Source organism: Rhinolophus ferrumequinum, chromosome 14 (genome assembly GCF_004115265.2).
Source record: "Rhinolophus ferrumequinum isolate MPI-CBG mRhiFer1 chromosome 14, mRhiFer1_v1.p, whole genome shotgun sequence".
In the NCBI taxonomy this organism is placed as follows: domain Eukaryota; kingdom Metazoa; phylum Chordata; class Mammalia; order Chiroptera; family Rhinolophidae; genus Rhinolophus; species Rhinolophus ferrumequinum.
Genome location: NC_046297.1, coordinates 30,544,025 through 30,562,735, shown reverse-complemented (window position 1 = coordinate 30,562,735; position 18,711 = coordinate 30,544,025). Strand labels below are relative to the sequence as shown.

At 37.8% G+C, this 18,711-nt stretch overlaps 1 protein-coding gene across 3 annotated transcripts in view; it reads right to left on the bottom strand.

Moving 5' to 3' along the window:
* PRKDC (protein kinase, DNA-activated, catalytic subunit) overlaps positions 1 to 18,711 on the bottom strand; it is a 259,605-nt gene that overhangs the window by 19,064 nt on the left and 221,830 nt on the right. For all 3 annotated transcript variants that reach the window (XM_033125784.1, XM_033125783.1, XM_033125785.1), the window contains 4 exons: positions 15,811 to 15,985; positions 13,027 to 13,217; positions 1,315 to 1,495; positions 613 to 773 (listed from right to left, as the gene is read on the bottom strand). In XM_033125784.1, coding sequence (XP_032981675.1) covers positions 613 to 773; positions 1,315 to 1,495; positions 13,027 to 13,217; positions 15,811 to 15,985 — 708 coding nt within the window. The remainder of the gene's footprint in view (positions 1 to 612; positions 774 to 1,314; positions 1,496 to 13,026; positions 13,218 to 15,810; positions 15,986 to 18,711) is intronic.

Here is an 18,711-nt window from a genome sequence, read left to right as displayed (position 1 = left end):
TGACAGGAAGGCCACTTTTATAGAAGGGGCCTAAGTGACAGGAAGGCAGCAGGGGAAGGCAGTCCTGTGTGGGGTGAGGACAGCAGGGACATACAAGGGGTGGGCAGAACATGTGGGAGACTGCAGGCTGCTTCTGAGTGCCCCCACACACTAGCTGCTCACTGTGAATTTGGAGACCTCAGGTTCCCTGTGGACATGGTGCTGCTAGCAGGCATTAGAGTCACTGGGGATAGGATACCAGCTGAAACATACCCTTTTCTCCCTGGGTTAAATAATACACTGAGCATAGATAGGTACTAACAGATGCTACAGAATACAGCTTAGTCTTTATGGGCAGCAAACTGCTACAGAAAATCCCCAAATATATCTCCTCTTCTATTTCTTGGGGTCCTCATTCATATATAGCATTATCAGCACTCGTTGAGGACAACGGATAAATATGAAAACTACTTTATACATGTTTTAAATTACATATGTTCTTGGAATATAGCAAAATTCATTGCTGGTTAGGAAAAGCTATAATATATGTATTACACACATTAATGTGGATATAAAAAGGAATATGTCTTTAAGTTCTGTAAAGTTCCCTTTCACTAGAATAAAAATACTAACCTCTTTTGTCATTAGACTCAGGGTCTCCTCTGGATACTGCTCTATAATCTGCAGTAGTCTGGGAAACTTCAGCCTGGCTTCATTGGAATGTAATTTTAAAGCTTTCAACATTTTATCCACCACAAGGACTGCGTATGTCTGTAGTTCTAAGGATTCAATAACTAACAAGGACAGGAAAAAAGAAAATGGTCAATATATACACTAAGACATAAATTATAAATTTAACAAATGATTATATTTTTGCTTGTATCCTGAGTATATCATTGTTTTCTTTAGATCAACACCAGACACAATCTTGGACTATACGTAAAGGTTTCTATCTTGAAACTGAACTTTTCTATTAGATTATCCATTCTGCATGAAGCAGTTTGTTTCCTGGGCTGGTAACAAAAGGGGCAAATGCTGGTTATTGAATTTATTCCAAGGCAGGAGGCACAACACATAAGTTAATAATACCAAAGCTACAAGCAAAATATGAAAGTATAAATTAAGCAAATGGAAAGACTGAAGATAGCTTGACTCCTGGATAGAAGAGATAGCAAGTCATGTTGCTTGTAGAAGTCATCCCCTTCTTAAAAAGCCGTTTCTCAGAATTTGTTATTTAAAACAAACACACAAATAGGAAACCAAAATGTATACAAAATTCATAACACTTTATGCTAACACAGTGTGACAAACTAATTTTTTTCTTTTGTGATTCACCTGATGAAGTCTCTTCTTCCTTGCGGAGCTGTTGGTCACAGAAATCCACCAGTGTCATATAAGCATTTATTACTCCAGTTGCAGGCTGCTGGCCCCCGGTGGAAGGCCAAGCCTCCTCCTCAGCTGTCCGCACGGCCTCGGTAAAGTAATGGAATGCTCTCTGGTTCAGCCCAGTGATAACCTAGAATTCACAGAGATCTCAGAAAACCTGTCAGTATGACTGAAGCTTTCTGTAAGAACTCTATTTTCTACTTGCGATGATAAAGGAAGAATATTTGTGATTTGTTAGCCATAAAATAACACAGAAAGCTGGCTAATTGGAAAAGGGAGTCTGCCCTGATTGTGAAATAGTAAGCAATTCCAGTAGGATCCTGAGCACGTAAAATACAACCAAACAAAAAAGAATAAACCAACTGTGGAGCAAACAGTCCTCTAGTCACACAGAGCTGGCACCAAGTCAATGCAGATCATGCAGCCCTGTAAGGAATTTAAAGAGTTGAAGTTGGCACCTTATGCACAACATCCTGCAGAGATGCTGGTAACATTGTGGAGGAAGAAGGCAAGGCTACATAACTAAAATGAGGTGGGCCACAGTCAGATGAGAAGCTGGTAACTATGAAAAATACAAAATCATTTTTAAAAGGTAGGCAAAGCAGGCGCTAAACAGAAAAGTGAGAAAGGCTGATTTGTCTCACAAACTAGTGGGATGTCTGAATGGTGACCACTGGTGAAATTCCATTAATAAAATTCATTGAAGAACTCTCCACATCATTCCAATAAAAATTTCTCATTTTTAATACTAAAAAAATTTGTTATCATTCAAATAAACAGGAAACACATGGAGGATGTCAATTTTCCAAAGAATAAACTTGACTGTGCATACTTGTCAAACATATTTTAAAAACACAAAGTAATGCCCATTATTTTCTTTAATTATCCCTTTTCAGTCTTCAAGGTCCAGGTTAAAACTGACCCTACCTAGGATCCAAAAATGATGGCTCTCTCATCTTTGCTGTCCTCGAGTATTTAGCCTAATTCCTTACATGTAGTGAGTGAAGTCATCAACAACTATTTTCAGATTGGGAGTAAATTTCCACAATGTATTCTTTTGTAAACTATTCAAATAACATACTGTATTATAAACCGTTGAATAAATCTTCATTTTAAGTAATAGTTGAAAAGTAATACAATGGAACAAAGTAAAGGAATTTCAGAGCTCTATACTTTCCCCCAAAGCTGTAATATCTTTCTTGTTTGGTGCTTCACTTCACAGCTTGAGAATACCCATTGGCAATCAGAGATTCTCATTTGTAATCAAGCAAAAGGGACAACTATTGAGAATTCCCACCAACTGGAGTGTATCACAAAACCTTAAAGATTTAGTTTAAGATGAATATATGCAAATGTTCATCTTAAAGCATGTATGCCTTTCCCTTTGCAAATATCTTTTTCTGCAGTTGATTCAATGATTTTTCTGTACTGATTTTTTAAATTTTATTTTCCTACCTTTTTTAAAAAAGATTTTATTGGGGAAGGGGAATAGGACTTTATTGGGGAACAGTGTGTATTTCCAGGACTTTTTCCAAGTCAAGTTGTCCTTTACATCTCAGTTGTGGAGGGCATAGCTCGGCTCCCCGTCCAGTTGCCATTGTTAGTTGCAGGGGGCAGAACCCACCATCCCCTGCGGGAGTCAAGAAGTTGAACCGGCAACCTTGTGGTTGAGAGCCCACGGGCCCATGTGGAAATCTAGCCGGCAGCCTTCGGCGTTAGGAGCACGGAGCTCCAACCGCCTGAGCCACTGGGCCGGTCCTATCTTTTCTTTTTAAGTGTGTTTTTCCAGGACCCATCAGCTCCAAGTCAAGTAGCTGTTTCAATCTAGTTGTGGAGGGAGCAGCTCACAGTGGCCCATGCGGGGATTGAACCAGCAACCTTGTTGTGAAGAGCACTGTGCTCTAACCAACTGAGCTAACTGGCTGCCCCCTAAAATTTATTTTTCAATTACAATTGACATACAGTATTATGAGTTTCAGGTGAATAACACAGTGATTAGACATTTACACACCTTTCAAAGGGATTGCCCTGATATGTCTACTGCCCATCTGACACCATACAGTTATTACAATGTTATCAACTAGATTCTCTATACTGTACTTTATATCCCCATGACTCTTTTGTAACTGGCAATTTGTATGTACCTCTTAATCCCTTTCACCTTTTATATCCATCCTCCCAACCTGTCAAATCTGGCTAGTACCAGGTTGTTCACTGTATCTGAGTTTGTTTCTATTTTGTTTGCTCATTTTTTTTGGATTCCTCATATAAGTGCAATCATAGAGTTTTTGTCTTTCTTTGACTTACTTCACTTAGCAAAATGCCCACTAGTTCCATCCACGTATACAAATGGAAAGATTTCATTCTTACTTATGGCTGAATAATGTTCCATTCTGTATATGTACTACATCTTTTTTATCCATTCATCTATCAATGGACACTTAGGTTGTTTCCGTGTCTTGGCTATTATAAATAATGCTGCAATGAACATAAGGGTGCATATACCTTTTAAATAGTTTTCCACAGTGGCTGACCAATGTACAATCTAACCAACAGTGTACAAGGTTTCCCTTTTCTCCACATCCTCACCAAAACTTGTTTGAGCCATTCTGACAAGTGTGAGGTGATATCTCATTGTGGTTTTAATTTACACTTCCCTGATGATTAATGATGTTGGGCACCTTTTCATTAAGTAAATTGACCATCTGTGTGTCCTCTTTGGAGAAATGGCTATTCACATCCTCTGCCCATTTTTAAATCAAATTATTTGTATTTTGGTGTCAAGTTGTATGAGTGAGTTCCTTATATATTTTGGATATTAAGCCCTTATTGGATGTATCATTGGCAAATACCTTCGCCCATTCAGTAGACTTTCATTTTGTTGATGCTTTCTTTTGCAGAGCAAAGCTTTTTAGCTTGATATAGTCCCATTTTTGCTTTTGTTGTATTTGCCCTAGGAGACATATCCAAAAAAATATTGCTAAGACCAATGTCCCAACATTTATTGAAGACTATTGTTACCCCACTGTATATTCTTGCCTCCCTTGTCATAGATTAATTGAACATACAGGTGTAGATTTCTGGGCTCTATTCTGTTTCACTGATCAATGTGTCTGTTTTTATGCCAGTACCACGTTCTTGTGATTACTATAGCCTTGTAGTATAGTTTGGTATCAGGTAACGTGATACCTCCAACTTTGTTCTTTCTCCAGATTGTTTTGGCTATTCAGGGTCTTTTGTGGTTCCATATGAATTTTAGGATTACTTGTTCTAGCTTGTGAAAAGTGCCATTGGTATTTTGATAGGGATTGCATTGAATCTATAGATTGCTTTGGGTAGTATGGACATTTAACAATGTTATTCTTCCTATATATGAGCATGGGATAGCCTTCCATTTATTTGTATCTTCCTCAGTTTCTTTCTTCAATGTCTTAGACTTTTCCGAGTACAGGTCTTTTACTGCCTTGGTTCAATTTATCCCTAGGTATTTTATTCTTTTCAATACAGTTATAAATGGGGTTGTTTTCTTAATTTCTCTGATAGTTTATTGGTGTATAAAAATGCAATTGATTTGTGAATAAATATTATGTATCCTACTACTTTACTGAATTCATTTATTTGTTGTAATACTTTTTTTGTGTGAAATCTTTAGCATTCTCTCTCTATATAGTATCATGTCATTTGCAAATACTGACAGTTTTACTTCTTCCTCTCCAACTCAGACGCCTTTTATTTTTTTCCTTGTGTTTGCTGTGGCTAGGACTTCCAATACTATGTTGAATAAAAGTGGTGAGAGTGGACATTCTTGTCTTATTCCTGATCTTAAGGAAAAATCTTTCAGCTTTTCACTGTTGAGTGTGTTACTTGTGGGTTAGTTATATATGGCCTTTATTATGTTGAGGTATGTTCCCTCTAGCCCCACTTTGCTGAGAGTTTTTATCATAAACGAATGTTGGATTTTGTCAAATGCTTTTTCTGCATCTATCAATACAATATGATTTTTATCCTGTTTATGTGGTGTACCACCTTAATTAATTTACAAATAGTCAACAAATGTTGCATTTCTGGGGGAAAAAATCACACTTGATCATGGTGTATGATCTTTTTAATGTATTGCTGAATACATTAATGTATTTGCTAATATTTTGTTGCCAATTTCTGCATCTATGTTAATCCGGGATATTGACCTGCAATTTTCTTTTTTTTAGTATCTTTGATGTTGGTATTAGGATAACACTGGCCTTGTAAAATGAGTTTGGAAGCTTTCCTTTTTCTTAAATTTTTTTTGGAATAGTTAGAGAAGAATAGGTATTAATTTTCTGGATATTGGTAGAATTCACCAACATGAAGCAATTTGGTCTAGGACTTTTTCTTTTTTTTTTCTTTTTTTAAGATTTTATTGGGGAAGGGGAACAGGACTTTATTGGGGAACAGTGTGTACTTCCAGGGCTTTTTTCCAACTCAAGTTGTTGTCCTTTCAGTCTTAGTTGTGGAGGGCGCAGCTCAGCTCCAGGTCCAGTTGCCGTTGCTAGTTGCAGGGGGTGCAGCCCACCATCCCTTGCGGGAGTCGGTTCCGGCAACCTTGTGGTTGAGAGGATGCACTCCAACCAACTGAGCCATCCAGGAGCTCAGCGGCAGCTCAGCTCAATGTGCTGTGTTCAATTTTAGTAGCAGGGGGCACTGCCCACCCTCCCTTGCGGGACGCGAGGAATTGAACTGGCAACCTTGTGGTTGAGAGCCCACTAGACCATGTGGGAATTGAACCAGCAGCCTTCGGAGTTAGGAGCATGGAGCTCTAACTGCCTGAGCCACCCAGCCGGCCCATGGTCTAGGACTTTTGTTGGTTGTAAGTCTTTTCATTACTGATTCAATTTCATTACTAGTTATCAATCTGCTCAGATTGTCTTCTTCCTGATTCAGTCTCAGAAGGTGTATGCTTTTAAAATTTATCCATTTCTCCCACACTGTCCAATTTGTTGGCACATAATTGCTTGCAGAATTTTCTTATAAATTCAAGCATTTCTGTGGTGTTAGTTGTCACTCCTCTTTCATTTCTCATTTTATTTGGGTCCTCTCTTTATTCTTGATGAGTCTGGCTAAAGATTTATCAATTTTGTTCATGTTTTCAAAGAACTAGCTTTTGGTTTCATTGGGCTTTTCTATTGTTTTTGATTCTATTTATTTTTGCTCTGATCTTTATTATTTCCTTTCCTTCTACTCACTTTGGCTTTATTTGTTTTTTTTGCTACTTCCTTTAGGTGTAAGTTTAGCTTGTTCATTTAAGGTTTTACTTGTTTCATGAGGAGGGTTGTATTGCTATGAATTTTCCCCTTAGAACTGTTTTTTGCTGTGTCCCCTAGTTTGGGTCACTGCATTTTCATTTTCTTTTGTCTCACGGTATCTCGATTTCCTCCCTGTTGTTAACCCATTATTTGGCAGCATGTTGTTTAGACTACACGTTGTTTGTGTTTTTCAGTTTTCTTCTTGTATCTGATTTCCTGTTTCATACTATTGTGATCACAGAATATGCTTGATATTCATCTTCTTAAATTTATTGAGACTTGTTTTGTGGCTTAACATATAGTCTATCCTGGAAAATGTTCTATGTACACTTGAAAAGAATGTATATATTCTGCTGTTTTAGGGTGAAATGTTTTATTATTAATCCATCTGGTGCTATGTGTCACTTAAGACCACTCTTTCGGTGTTCATTTTCTGTTGGGGTAATCTATCCATTGGAGTCAGTAGGGAGTCTCTACTGTTACTGTATTACTGTCAATCTCTCTCATTACATCTGTCAATATTTGCCCCTACATTGGGTGCATAGATGTTATACCCTCTTGTTGGATTGATACCTTTAACATTATGTAATGCCCTTGCCTCTTGGTATAGCCTTTTAATCTATATTGTTGGATACAAGTATTGGAATATTAGCTTTTTTGTTTTCATTTGCATGAAATCTTTTTCCATCATCTTTACTTGTAGTCAGTGTGTGTCTTTTGATTTGTATTGAGTCTCTTTTACACAGCATATATATATGGATCTTATTTTTGTATCCATTCAGCCATCCTATGTATTTTGATTGGCACATTTAGTCCACTTACCTTTAATTAGTGATAGGTATGTAGTTATTGTCATTTTAGTAATTATTCTGATTATTATTTTATTTGTCTTTTTTGTTCTTTCACTCTCTTCTCTTGTGTGTTGATTACTTTTTATAGTGTTATTTTTGGATACCTTTCTTTTTATTCCTTGTATATCTCTTATAGATTATTGGTTTGTGGTTACCATGTACTTCGTATATAACAAACTATGCTTTTAACAGTCTACTTTAAGTTGATAGTTACTCAAGTTTGAACACACTCTAAAATCACTACGTTTTTACTCAACCCCACATTTTCGTTATTATTTTACCTTAGTGTGTGTGTGTGTGTATATCCCTAACAATAATTTGTTATATTTACACAGTCTTCCTACCTTTGTACTAGCTTTATAATTGGTTGATCCGGAGTTTTTACTAAGCGCTTGCCTTTGTCAGTGAGATTTTTTCTGTCCTATATTTTATATTTATTTTTTATCTTTTCTAATTAGAGAAGTCCCCTTATCATTTCTAGGAAGGCTGGCTTAGTAGTGATGAATTTATTTAGCTTACCTGGAAAACTATCTCTACTTCTATTCTAAAAGATAACCTTGATGGGTAATTTTGTTTTGTTTTCTCATTAAACTTTGTTTTAATGGGTCTCAAAATTCTGTGACAGAATTTTGGTCAAGTTGTTTCCATTAAAAAGTACTAATTTTAGAAACTAATAATTTCAAAACAGTCACACACAAAAAACAAATGGCCCACAAAACATTCTCCTTTCCTTCGAAGGTTTTACGGTGCACTGTAATCATTAACCAGTCTTTTACTATTAAACTTAAATGGCCAATTGAAATAAACAGTTCTGAAACTGTTTTTCCACCACTGACTAAGACTGGCATGGCAGGTATTGGGGATAATATTCACCTAGCCTTCTAAGCTTTCTGGGTAGACTTTGTGACCTTACCAGATCCAGTTGCCTTCTTGTCCACTATTTTGATGACACCCACAGCAACTGTCCGTTTCATGTCACGAACAGCAAAATGATCCAGAGGAGGGTAGTCAGAGAAGCTCTCAACACACATGGGCTTGCCAGGAACCATATCAATGATGGCAGCATCACCAGATTTCAAAAAATTTGGACCACATTCCAGTTTTTTCCCTAGGCTAATGATCAACCTTCTTCAGCTCAGCAAATTTACAAGCAATGTGAGGTGTATGCCAATTGAGCACAGGTGCATATCTGACACTGATTTTGCCTAGATGGTTCAGGATGATCACCTGAGCCGGGAAGCTAGCTGCTTCGATTGGTGAGTGATTTTTGCTGTCACCAGCCATGAACATCTTTGACAGACACATTCTTGACAAATTCGCCATGATGAACATCTTTGACAGACGCATTCTTGACATTCAAGCCCACACTGTCCCCAGGAAGAACTTCACTCAAAGCTTCATGGTGTACTCCAACAGACTTTACTTTAGTTGTAATGTTGACTGTGGCAAAGGTGACCACCATGCTAGCTTTGAAAACACTATTCTCCACTCGGCCCACAGGGACAATACCAATACCACCAATTTTGTGGGTATCCTGAAGGGGCAAACACAAAGGCTTATCAGTTGGATGAGTTGGTAGCAGGATGCAATCCAGAGCTTCAAGCAGCATGGTTCCACTGGCATTGCCATCTTTACGGGTGACTTTCTGTCCTTTGAGCTAAGGCACGTTAGCATGTGGTTCCAGCATGTTGTCACTATTCCAACCAGAAATTGGCACAAATGCTACTATGTCATGGTTATAGCCAATTTTCTTAAAGTAGATGCTGACTTCCTTAACGATTTCCTCTTATCTCTTCTGGCTATAACGCGGCTCAGTGGAATCCATTTTGTTAACACCAACAATTAGTTGTTTCACACCCAATATGTAAGCCAGAAGGGCATGCTCACAGGTCTGCCCATTCTTGGAGACACCTGCTGAAATTCACCAACACCAGCAGCAACAATCAGGACAGCACAGCCTGAGATGTGCCTGTAATCATGTTTTTGATGAAGTCTCTGTATTCTGGGACATCAGTGATAGTCACATAATACTTGCTGGTCTTGAATTTCCACAGATATCAATGGTGATACCACACTTACGTTCAGCTTTCAATTTATCCAAGACCCAGACATACTTGAAGGAGGCTCTTCCTATCTCAGCAGCCTCCTTCTCAAATTTTTCAACGGTTCTTTTGTCAATCCCACCACGTGTAGTTCAGATGACCAGTAGTGGTAGACTTGCCAGAATCTACATGTCTAATGATGACGATATTGAAGTGTGTGTTTACCTTTCCCATTTTGGTTAGATTTAGTGGTGGTTTTCATTGTACCTGTGTTCTGGAGGCAAACCTGTTGGGAAAGTGCTGAGTAGAGCAATCTGGGTTTAGGTTTTGACTTTTCATCACTTTGAATATTTTGTGTACTGTATTTTGCCATGTATAATGCACTTTTTTTTTTTTGCCCAAATTTGTGAGGGAAAAATAAGGATGTGCATTATACATGGGTAGTACTAATTCTGTATCTACATAAATGTTTTTAATTCTTTTATTTATGTTTATCAGTTAAAAGTGTAACTCTAGAAACCAATAGTGATATCTGTATGCAAAATAATACCCTAGGATATGATAATCGGTTTTGTTGAACTTACGATGAACTTGCAATGATGAAGAGTTCTTGGCCTTCTATGATGTGTAAACATTGTAAATCTGTTACTGGTACATAAAATTTCTTGTACCTTGTATCTGGTCTTGTGTTTTGTAATTATTTGTTACATAAAATTTCTCGTACTGCAATATGTTAAAAAATAAATGCTAAAATTCCTTTATAATACAAAAAACAAGTACCTAAATGTAAACAAATAAAAATTTGAATTAAAAAATTAAAACGAAAGCTTTTTTCCCTGAAAGTTTGAGCCAAAAACATGGGTGAGCATTATACACAGCAAAATATGGTAATTCCCTTTTGACCTGCAAAGTTTGTCAAAAAAATCATCTGATGGTTTTTATGGGCACTCCCTTGTATATAGTTGCTTTTCTCTTGCTACTTTATGATTCTCTTCGTGTGGAGCTCTATGGGTTCATCTTGTTTGGAACTATCTGCACATTATACACAGCAAAATATGGTAATTCCCTTTTGACCTGCAAAGTTTGTCAAAAAAATCATCTGATGGTTTTTATGGGCACTCCCTTGTATATAAATAGTTGCTTTTCTCTTGCTACTTTATGATTCTCTTCGTGTGGAGCTCTATGGGTTCATCTTGTTTGGAACTATCTGCACTTCCTCAACTTGTATGTCTATTTCCTTTGCCAGGTTAGGGAAGTTTTCAGTCACTATTTCTTCAAATAGGTTTTCATTCTCTTTCTCTCTCTCGTCCTTCTAAGACCCACCCCTATGATATGAATGTTGGTTCCCTTAACGTTGTTCCAGAGGTCACTTAAACTATCCTCATTTTTTTAAATTCTTTTTTCTTTTTCACTGTTCCAAATGGGTATTTTCTGCTAGTTTCTCTTCCAGATAACTGATATGATTCTCTGCTTCGTCTAATCTGCTGTTGATTCCCTCTAGTGTATTCTTCATTTTAGTTATTGTAGTCTTCAGTTCTGAGTTCTCATTGGTTCTTTTTTCTCTTCTACATCTTTGTTGAAGTTCTCACTGAATTCATCTATTCTTCCTCCAAGTTCACTGAGCATCTTTATAACCAGTGTTTTGAACTCTTTACCTAGTATACTGTGTCCATTTCTTTTAGTTCTTTTTCTGGAGTTTTGTCCTGTTCTTTAATTTGGGACATATTTGTCTCATTTTGGCTGACTCTGTTTGTTTCTGTATATTAGGTAGGTCTGCTACATCTCCCATTCTAAAAAGAGTGGCCTTATGTAAAAGGTGTCCTGTGAGGCCCAGTGGTGCAGTCTCCCTGAGCCAGGCACTCCAGGGAGGTCCACTGTGTAGGTTGGGTGTGCCCTCCTTTTGCAGTTGGGCCTCAATTGCTGCTGTCATGTTAATGGGTGGACTGACCCTCAGGCTGACTGGTTGTGAGGGTCATTTGTGACTCCAGTGGACAAGCTACTGTGCAGGGGCTGAACCCCATGAAGTAGGATTCACTTTAGTGACTAGTGCCAGCGGAGGTTGCCCATAATGTATGTTGGTTGTTGAGCAAGTTGGTCGGGGCTCTGGCGAAGTCCGAGGCTGGTCACTGGGTGTGTCAGGTCTGGAGCCTTTTGGGAAAGCCTCTGGTATGGGAAATGGTCAACCACAGCTTGTGCTAGGCTTGGGGCTGCTTGGTAGGAGCTATGAATTGGTCTGCAATTGGCTACTGCTTTGCTGGGCTTGGAGGTGCTTTGGAGAGCTGAGCCAGCTGTTTCTTGTGCTGGACTTGGGAACTTTTGTTGGGCACTATGAAGCAAGCTGAGGATGGCTGCTGCTTGTGTTAGGCTTGTGGTCTAGTTGAAGCTAAGCTGTAGCCCAAGACTTGCCACTGCTTATGCCAAGCTTGGGGCCACCTGGGAGATACAATGTAAGCTGAAGCTGGTCGCCACTTGTGCTGGGCTTGGGGCTGCTTGGCAGGAACTACAATACACTTTGAGGCTGGCTGCTGCTAGTGTGCAGCATGTGGACTTTTGAGAACCTTCTGCATGAGCTGAGGCTGCCAACACTCTTGTGAGATTTGCAGAATTTTGGGAGACTGCAGCGTGAGCTAGGCAGTCTGCTGGTGTAGAGGAGCTGTTGGAAGAATCTTGGTCTGGTAAATGAGTTGGGTGGATCCTGGGGTCTCAGGGAAACACGAGGATAGGGAGAATGTTCTTAGCCAGGTGAATGGACAGTACAGATTTGGCGTCCGCCTGTACTGGGCCAATTGGGTGGGAGGAGAGTTCAACACAAGAACAATGGCATGTCTACCAGTGCTTCTGTCCCCTGAGAGAGTTCCGCATTCCCCACCCTTCCAGTTCTCGCCCTGAAGTTAATCAGTGTAGTCCCACCCCATGTATCTCTGGCACTTTTTGAAACGCTGCTCCTGCGCTGGAGCTTATAGCAAGTTTGTGCAGGAGCCCTTAAAAAAGCATCTTAGTCTCCCACAGCCATTTGTCTCTCTCAATATAATCCCCTCTGGTTTTCGAAGCTAACTGTTATGGGGACTCCTCTTTCTGGGACAGCTGCCCCAGGTTGGGGAGCCTGGTGTGGGAGTGGGACTCCTTGCTCCTCAGGGGAGACCTCCGAAGCCAATCTATCCCTCCCTCCCATTTATCAATGGCCATACCATTAAGTATAGGACCTGCCTCATCTCCGTCCCTCCTACCTGTCTTGATGTGGCTTTTTCTTTATATCCTTAGTTATAGAAATTCTGGTCAGCTAGTCTTCAGGTGGTACTCAGTGATAATTGTTCTGTAATTCCGTTACAATTTTGATGTGACCATGGGAGGAGGCGAGCTCATTTTACCTACTCCATTATCTTTACTCCACCTTCTATCCATTATTTCTCTCATGTGGCCAGAAGTTTGCACATTAAAGACATACAAAACACAAACATAAAAAGCTCATTCTTCTGGTATACATACCTTTTCTGTATTCTCTGAAGTGGCTCCAGAAAGCTCCAAGATTCTTCTAGCCTTGCTTTCCTCGATTTCAGCAAGGCAGGTTGGCTGACTGTTGAGAGCATTAGCTATGATCTTGTAAGTTGTACCCAAAAGAATGTTCTGATCACGGAAAGCCAGAATATTTTTGCTTAAGTAGCTTGATGTGTTCTCACCTGTTGGATTAAAAAAACACACACACACAAGATTTTTTCAGAAATAAATTAATATTGTAAATGAAAAAAAAGAAATCCATAGTATTCAAAGGTTGTTTTCTATTAAGAAATTAACTAAAGTAAATCTTGAAGGTAGAAGAAACTGACTTCAAACATTGGTTAGGGAATTTCTTGAACTCACATTAATGAAAAATGTTCTTTGTTAGCAGTGACCATATCAAAATCCACAGAGGCTAAGCAACTAAAACACTGATTAATTTTTATTCGATCATCATTCTGCATTTTATCAAATCACCTAATTCTAACTGTTACAAAGAATTGAAAATGGCTCTTTTTAATGCATTTTTAACACATTAATAACCTAGAGACGATTTTTAAATTGATACTGTTACCTGTTACTGATAAAGCAACAGAGACTTGTGCCTTTAAAGGTTTGGTTCTTCCCAGACAAGAAAAGCTGAAGGAGTTCATAATTACTGAACCAGTATTATGAGAAATTTTAAAGGGATTTCTTTAAGAAGTAGAAGAAAAAGAAAACCCCAAAAATATGAATAAGAAAATATCACAAAGAAAAAAATTCTTTCTAACAAAGGCAAACATGTAATAAAAGCAGGGCACTGACAAACACTAAAGCTAGTATAAAGGTTAAAAGGCAAACATAGGAGAATCACAAAGTAATTACAACAGTAAATTAAGAGATACACACACACACACACACACACACACACAATAAAAAGTAATGAAAAAAACATAAACAAGGAAAGGATGAGTAAAAATGGTAGTGCTTTTTAGAATGCAGTTGAACTTAAGTGACCATTAACTTAAAATAGACTGTTATAAACATAGCTTGGTGTATATATACATATTTATATATGTATATGACATCTATATGTATATCTATATGTGTATATAGAGATAGATATATAGCACATGGTAACTACAAACCAAAAATCTGTAAGAGATACACAAGAAACAGAAAGGAATCCAAACACAATACTACAGAAAATTATCAACATAGAGGAAAGCAAGAGAATAAGAAAAGAACAGAGGAGAACTACAAAAACAATCAGAAAACAACAAAATGGCTATAAGTACATACCTATCACTAACTACTTTAAATATCAATGATTACATGCTCCAATCAAAAGATGAATGGATAAAGATGTGGTATGTATACACAATGGACAATTATTCGGTCATAAAAAATGAATCTTACCATTTGTAACAACATGGATGGATGTTATTATGCTAAGTGAAATAAGTGATAGAGAAATACAAATACTGTAAGATTTCCCTTATATGTGGAATCTAAAACCAAAACAAACAAAAAACAAAACAGAAACAAACTCACAGATAGAGAATAAACTGGTGGTTGCCAGATGGGAGCAGGGTTGGGAGACTAGGTGAAAAAGGTGAAGGGATAAGAAGTACAAATTGGCAGTTACAAGATAGTCATGAGGATGTAAAGCACAGCTTAGGGAATACAGTCAATAATATTGTAATTATATATGGTGTCAGGTGGGTACAACACTTATGGGGGGCGATTACTTCGTAAGTTATAGAAATGTCTAACCACTATGCTGTACACCTGAAATTAATATAATATTGAGCATCAACTGTAATGGAAAAAATAAAATTAAAAAAAAAAATGTCTGATTTTACATCTTACTGTGTGGCTCTGGGGATAGAGATCGCCCAGCTCTGGTCAAGTGTGAATCTTAGCTTGCAGAGGTGCGAGAAGGGATCATAAAAAAGAAAGAGCAGTCTCCTAGCAAGTCCCATCAACCACACCACCCTGCTCATCCATAGGATGACAATTCTCTGCCAGATTTCTCTGAGATACATCATCGTAACTACTGGCTCTGCTTATTTCACAGGCTATTATGAACAACAAACATACTATAACTGTTATAACTACTCTAACAGTAGAATTGTTTTTATGAGTATTGGTATGTTAATATCAGCACATTCCTGTAAAATAATTTAAGGAGTTCTAACAGTGATTTTCTGATTCTGGGTTGAATATGGAAAGACTGCTTCTCCTGTTTGCATATTTACTGAGGCTAATACTCTGATATGATGCCTTGTCCCGCTGAGGAGTCAAATTTGGGGATATGGCTGGGAGCATGTTCAATAATGGTTCTACTATGTACCCCTGGACATGGCAACAGAGCAGGCGTACCAGGTCCAAAACCCACACAAAAATGTTTTTCTCCCCTCAGTGGTAAAGGCTACATCATTATAAAAAGAAAAGAACAGAGAAGGAAAGAGGTTTTTCATGTTTAATTTTTCACAAGGTAGTTCTGTACATAAACAAAAAGTTTTCAAAATAATTAAACTATTAGACTCATAATTTGGCTAAGTATTAAATTTTTTTCAATTTTATAAAGAAATAAAAGCTCGAAATGTCATATTCAATAGCAATACTAGGATACAAAGTAACTTGGCTCCAAATATTTAATGTAATTCTAATAATATAAAGATTTAATTCCCAAATGTTAGATAAAGAAGCACAAAGCATAGTTTTAGAAGATAGACAGATACAACATAAAACTGCATTCTTAAACTCATATTGATAAGAACAGTCTAATACCCAATAAAGAGACTGTTTTCAACACAGTAAGAATCTGCTCTGGACGATTCTGGGTCTGGCACCGGCTGTGGCTGAGTCGACAGTAGCTCTGCACCCATTTTACCTGCCAATCACCTCTTGTTTTTGACTCTTTATGCAGCTCCTTCAGTAGTTTCATGGCAAGTGAGAAACTATTCTGTATAATAGGAGAGAGAAAATAGCACAATGACATAAAAGAGATAATTCTAAAAATATAATTATTTTACAAAAGAAGTGTTTTTTTTAAATTGGTCTGCTTCCCTTTCTGCATGACACAATTCACCTTAGAGCAGCTAATCCATGTCCTTAGTTTAAATTATGTGGATGTCTTTTTATTTATCATGGGGCTATAATTCACATAAAGTGTACAACTCAGTGTCTTTCAGTATATTCAAAAGTTAGGCAACCATCACCACTGTCTAATTTGAGGACATTGTCATCAATCCAAAAAGAAACTCTGTTCATTAGCATTAACTCTCCATTCCCCCTAGCCATTGGAAACCACTAATCTGCTTTCTGTCTCCATGGATCTGCCTATTCTGGACATTTCATATGAGTGGAGTCAGAAACTATGTGGTGATTTTGTGTCTGGATTCTTTCACTCAGCATAGTATTTTCTAGGTTCATTCATGTATAATATGCATCAGCACTTCATTTCTTTTTTATGGCTGAATAATAATTACATGGAAATACCACATTTCATTTATCCATTTATCTATTGATAGACTTTCAGATTGTTTCTATTATTTAGTAATTTTGAATAATGCTACTACATGAATATTTGTGTACAAATTTCTTCATGCATGGATGCTTTCATTACTCTTGGGTTTATATCTAAGAGTGGAATTGCTGGGTCAAATGGTAATTCTATGTTTAACTTTTCTGAGGAACTGTCAGACTTTTTTCCACATTGGCTTTACCATTTTACATTCCCACCAGCAATGTATGAAGTTTCAAATTTTTCCATCTTCTCACCAACACTAGCTATTGTTTCTTTGATTACAGCTATCCTCTTGGGTGTGAAGTGGTAGCTCACTGTGGTTTTGACTTGTATTTTCCCAGTAACTGATACTATTGATCATCTTTTCATGTGTTTTTTGTTCATTTGTATGTCTTCTTTGGAGAAATGTCTATTCAGATCCTTTGCCCATTTTTCATTTGGGTTGTTTGACTTCCTGTTGTTCATTTGTAAGGAGTTCTTTATGTATTCTGTACAGTAGATCCTAATCAGATATATGACTTCCAAATATTTTCTCCTATTTTTTTCCCATACTTTCTTGAGTGTCATTTGAGGCACAGAAGTTTTTAATTTTGATGTACAATTTATCTTTTTAATTTGGTTGCTTGTTATGTGAATGTCTTTTAAATCTACACCTCTAATTCTCTCCCAAGCTTCAAAAGACATTTTCATCAGAACTGTGCCTTCCTAATTATTACCCTTTCAGCCATCTAGGCTTAAAACCTGAGTCAGCTTCAACTGCACTGCACCCTCTCCATCATTTCCTATCATCGCAGGTCTTCTTTTATCTACTTTTATAGAACATCTCTCATTGGTTTCATTCTCACCACTTCTCTAATTTGAGACTTTGTAGTCTGTCTGTTTTTTTTCCTTAGCAGTTAATGTTCCACATAGCTTTTAACTTAACCAGCATGCTTGAAAAACCTTCAATGACTTTCCAAGTCCTACAGGATAAAGTCTTCAGTCATTACTTCAACATTGAAATGTTTTACGATCTATGTCCAACCAGCTATCATGAGACCCCACAATCTCTCTACTGAGAGCAGACTCTGCAATTCCCAGTTTGTCTCTTTTATGATTTTGTTTGAATATATCTTACACCTCTAATACCCTTGTAACCTCTCTAAGTCCAAATCCTATCATTCCCAGAAAGTCCAGTCCAGATGCCTCCTTCTCCATGAAGCCTTTCTATTTCAGGCAGAATTTCTCTTTTCCTGTGTTTTCCTAGCATTGTTAACATTTCTTCGTCACCCATCTCATGCCTTTTTTGGTTACAAGTGTAGTTCTTGCTTTGTCACTAGACAGTGATCATGAAGGCAGGGACAATATCTTTCACCCTTAGAATGGTGGGTGCAGTTGCTTAGCTACACCATGATCCTCATCATTATCCAGAATTCCCTCACCACCAAATTCTTAAACTCAAATCATCCCATTCTGACCACAAACTTGCTCTTTTACTCACCAAATTCCTGCTATGCTTGCTTTATAACCTATTTAAGATCTCTGGTAACTTTACCTGCCTTCTTTGTGCTTTCACTTCCTTGCATGTCCAAATAAGCAAGCCAATCATTCCCACCATTCTCTTAGCAATATTCTTAAATCGTTAGCCTTTAGGTATCATTTGTCAGGTGTCACATTTACCTAGAAAAATGACACTCTGGGTTAATCATAGTGCATGCCTTCTCTGCTCCTACATTTAGAGATTCACTGGAGACAACACCAACTAGGTTCAGTGCTATCTGACAATCCATTTTTAGTGTGTTGGTCAGCTTTTCCCACCACAGTCCAGAATAATCTCCAGCCTCCTCATGATCCTCAATTCTCCTTCCTGCTCAGTCTCTACAGTTGACTTCACTTCCCACTACTCAGAGAAAACAGATGAGATTTCCTACTTTTCCTCACATTGAAGCCCATTCTTCCTTCCTGCCCTCTATTATGACAGAAGATTCACCTTTGCCCTGAGTCCTATCCCCGCCATCCTCCACAAGGAATCTCATTTCACCAATGATTCCTCCTCTGTATGTCCAATCTCTTCTCATCTATTAGTTCCTTCCACTAGGATTTAAACATCTCCTGTCTCTTCTATTCTAAAAAAATATAATTTTTTCCTGAATCCCACTTGCTCCTACTTGTCATGGCTTTTT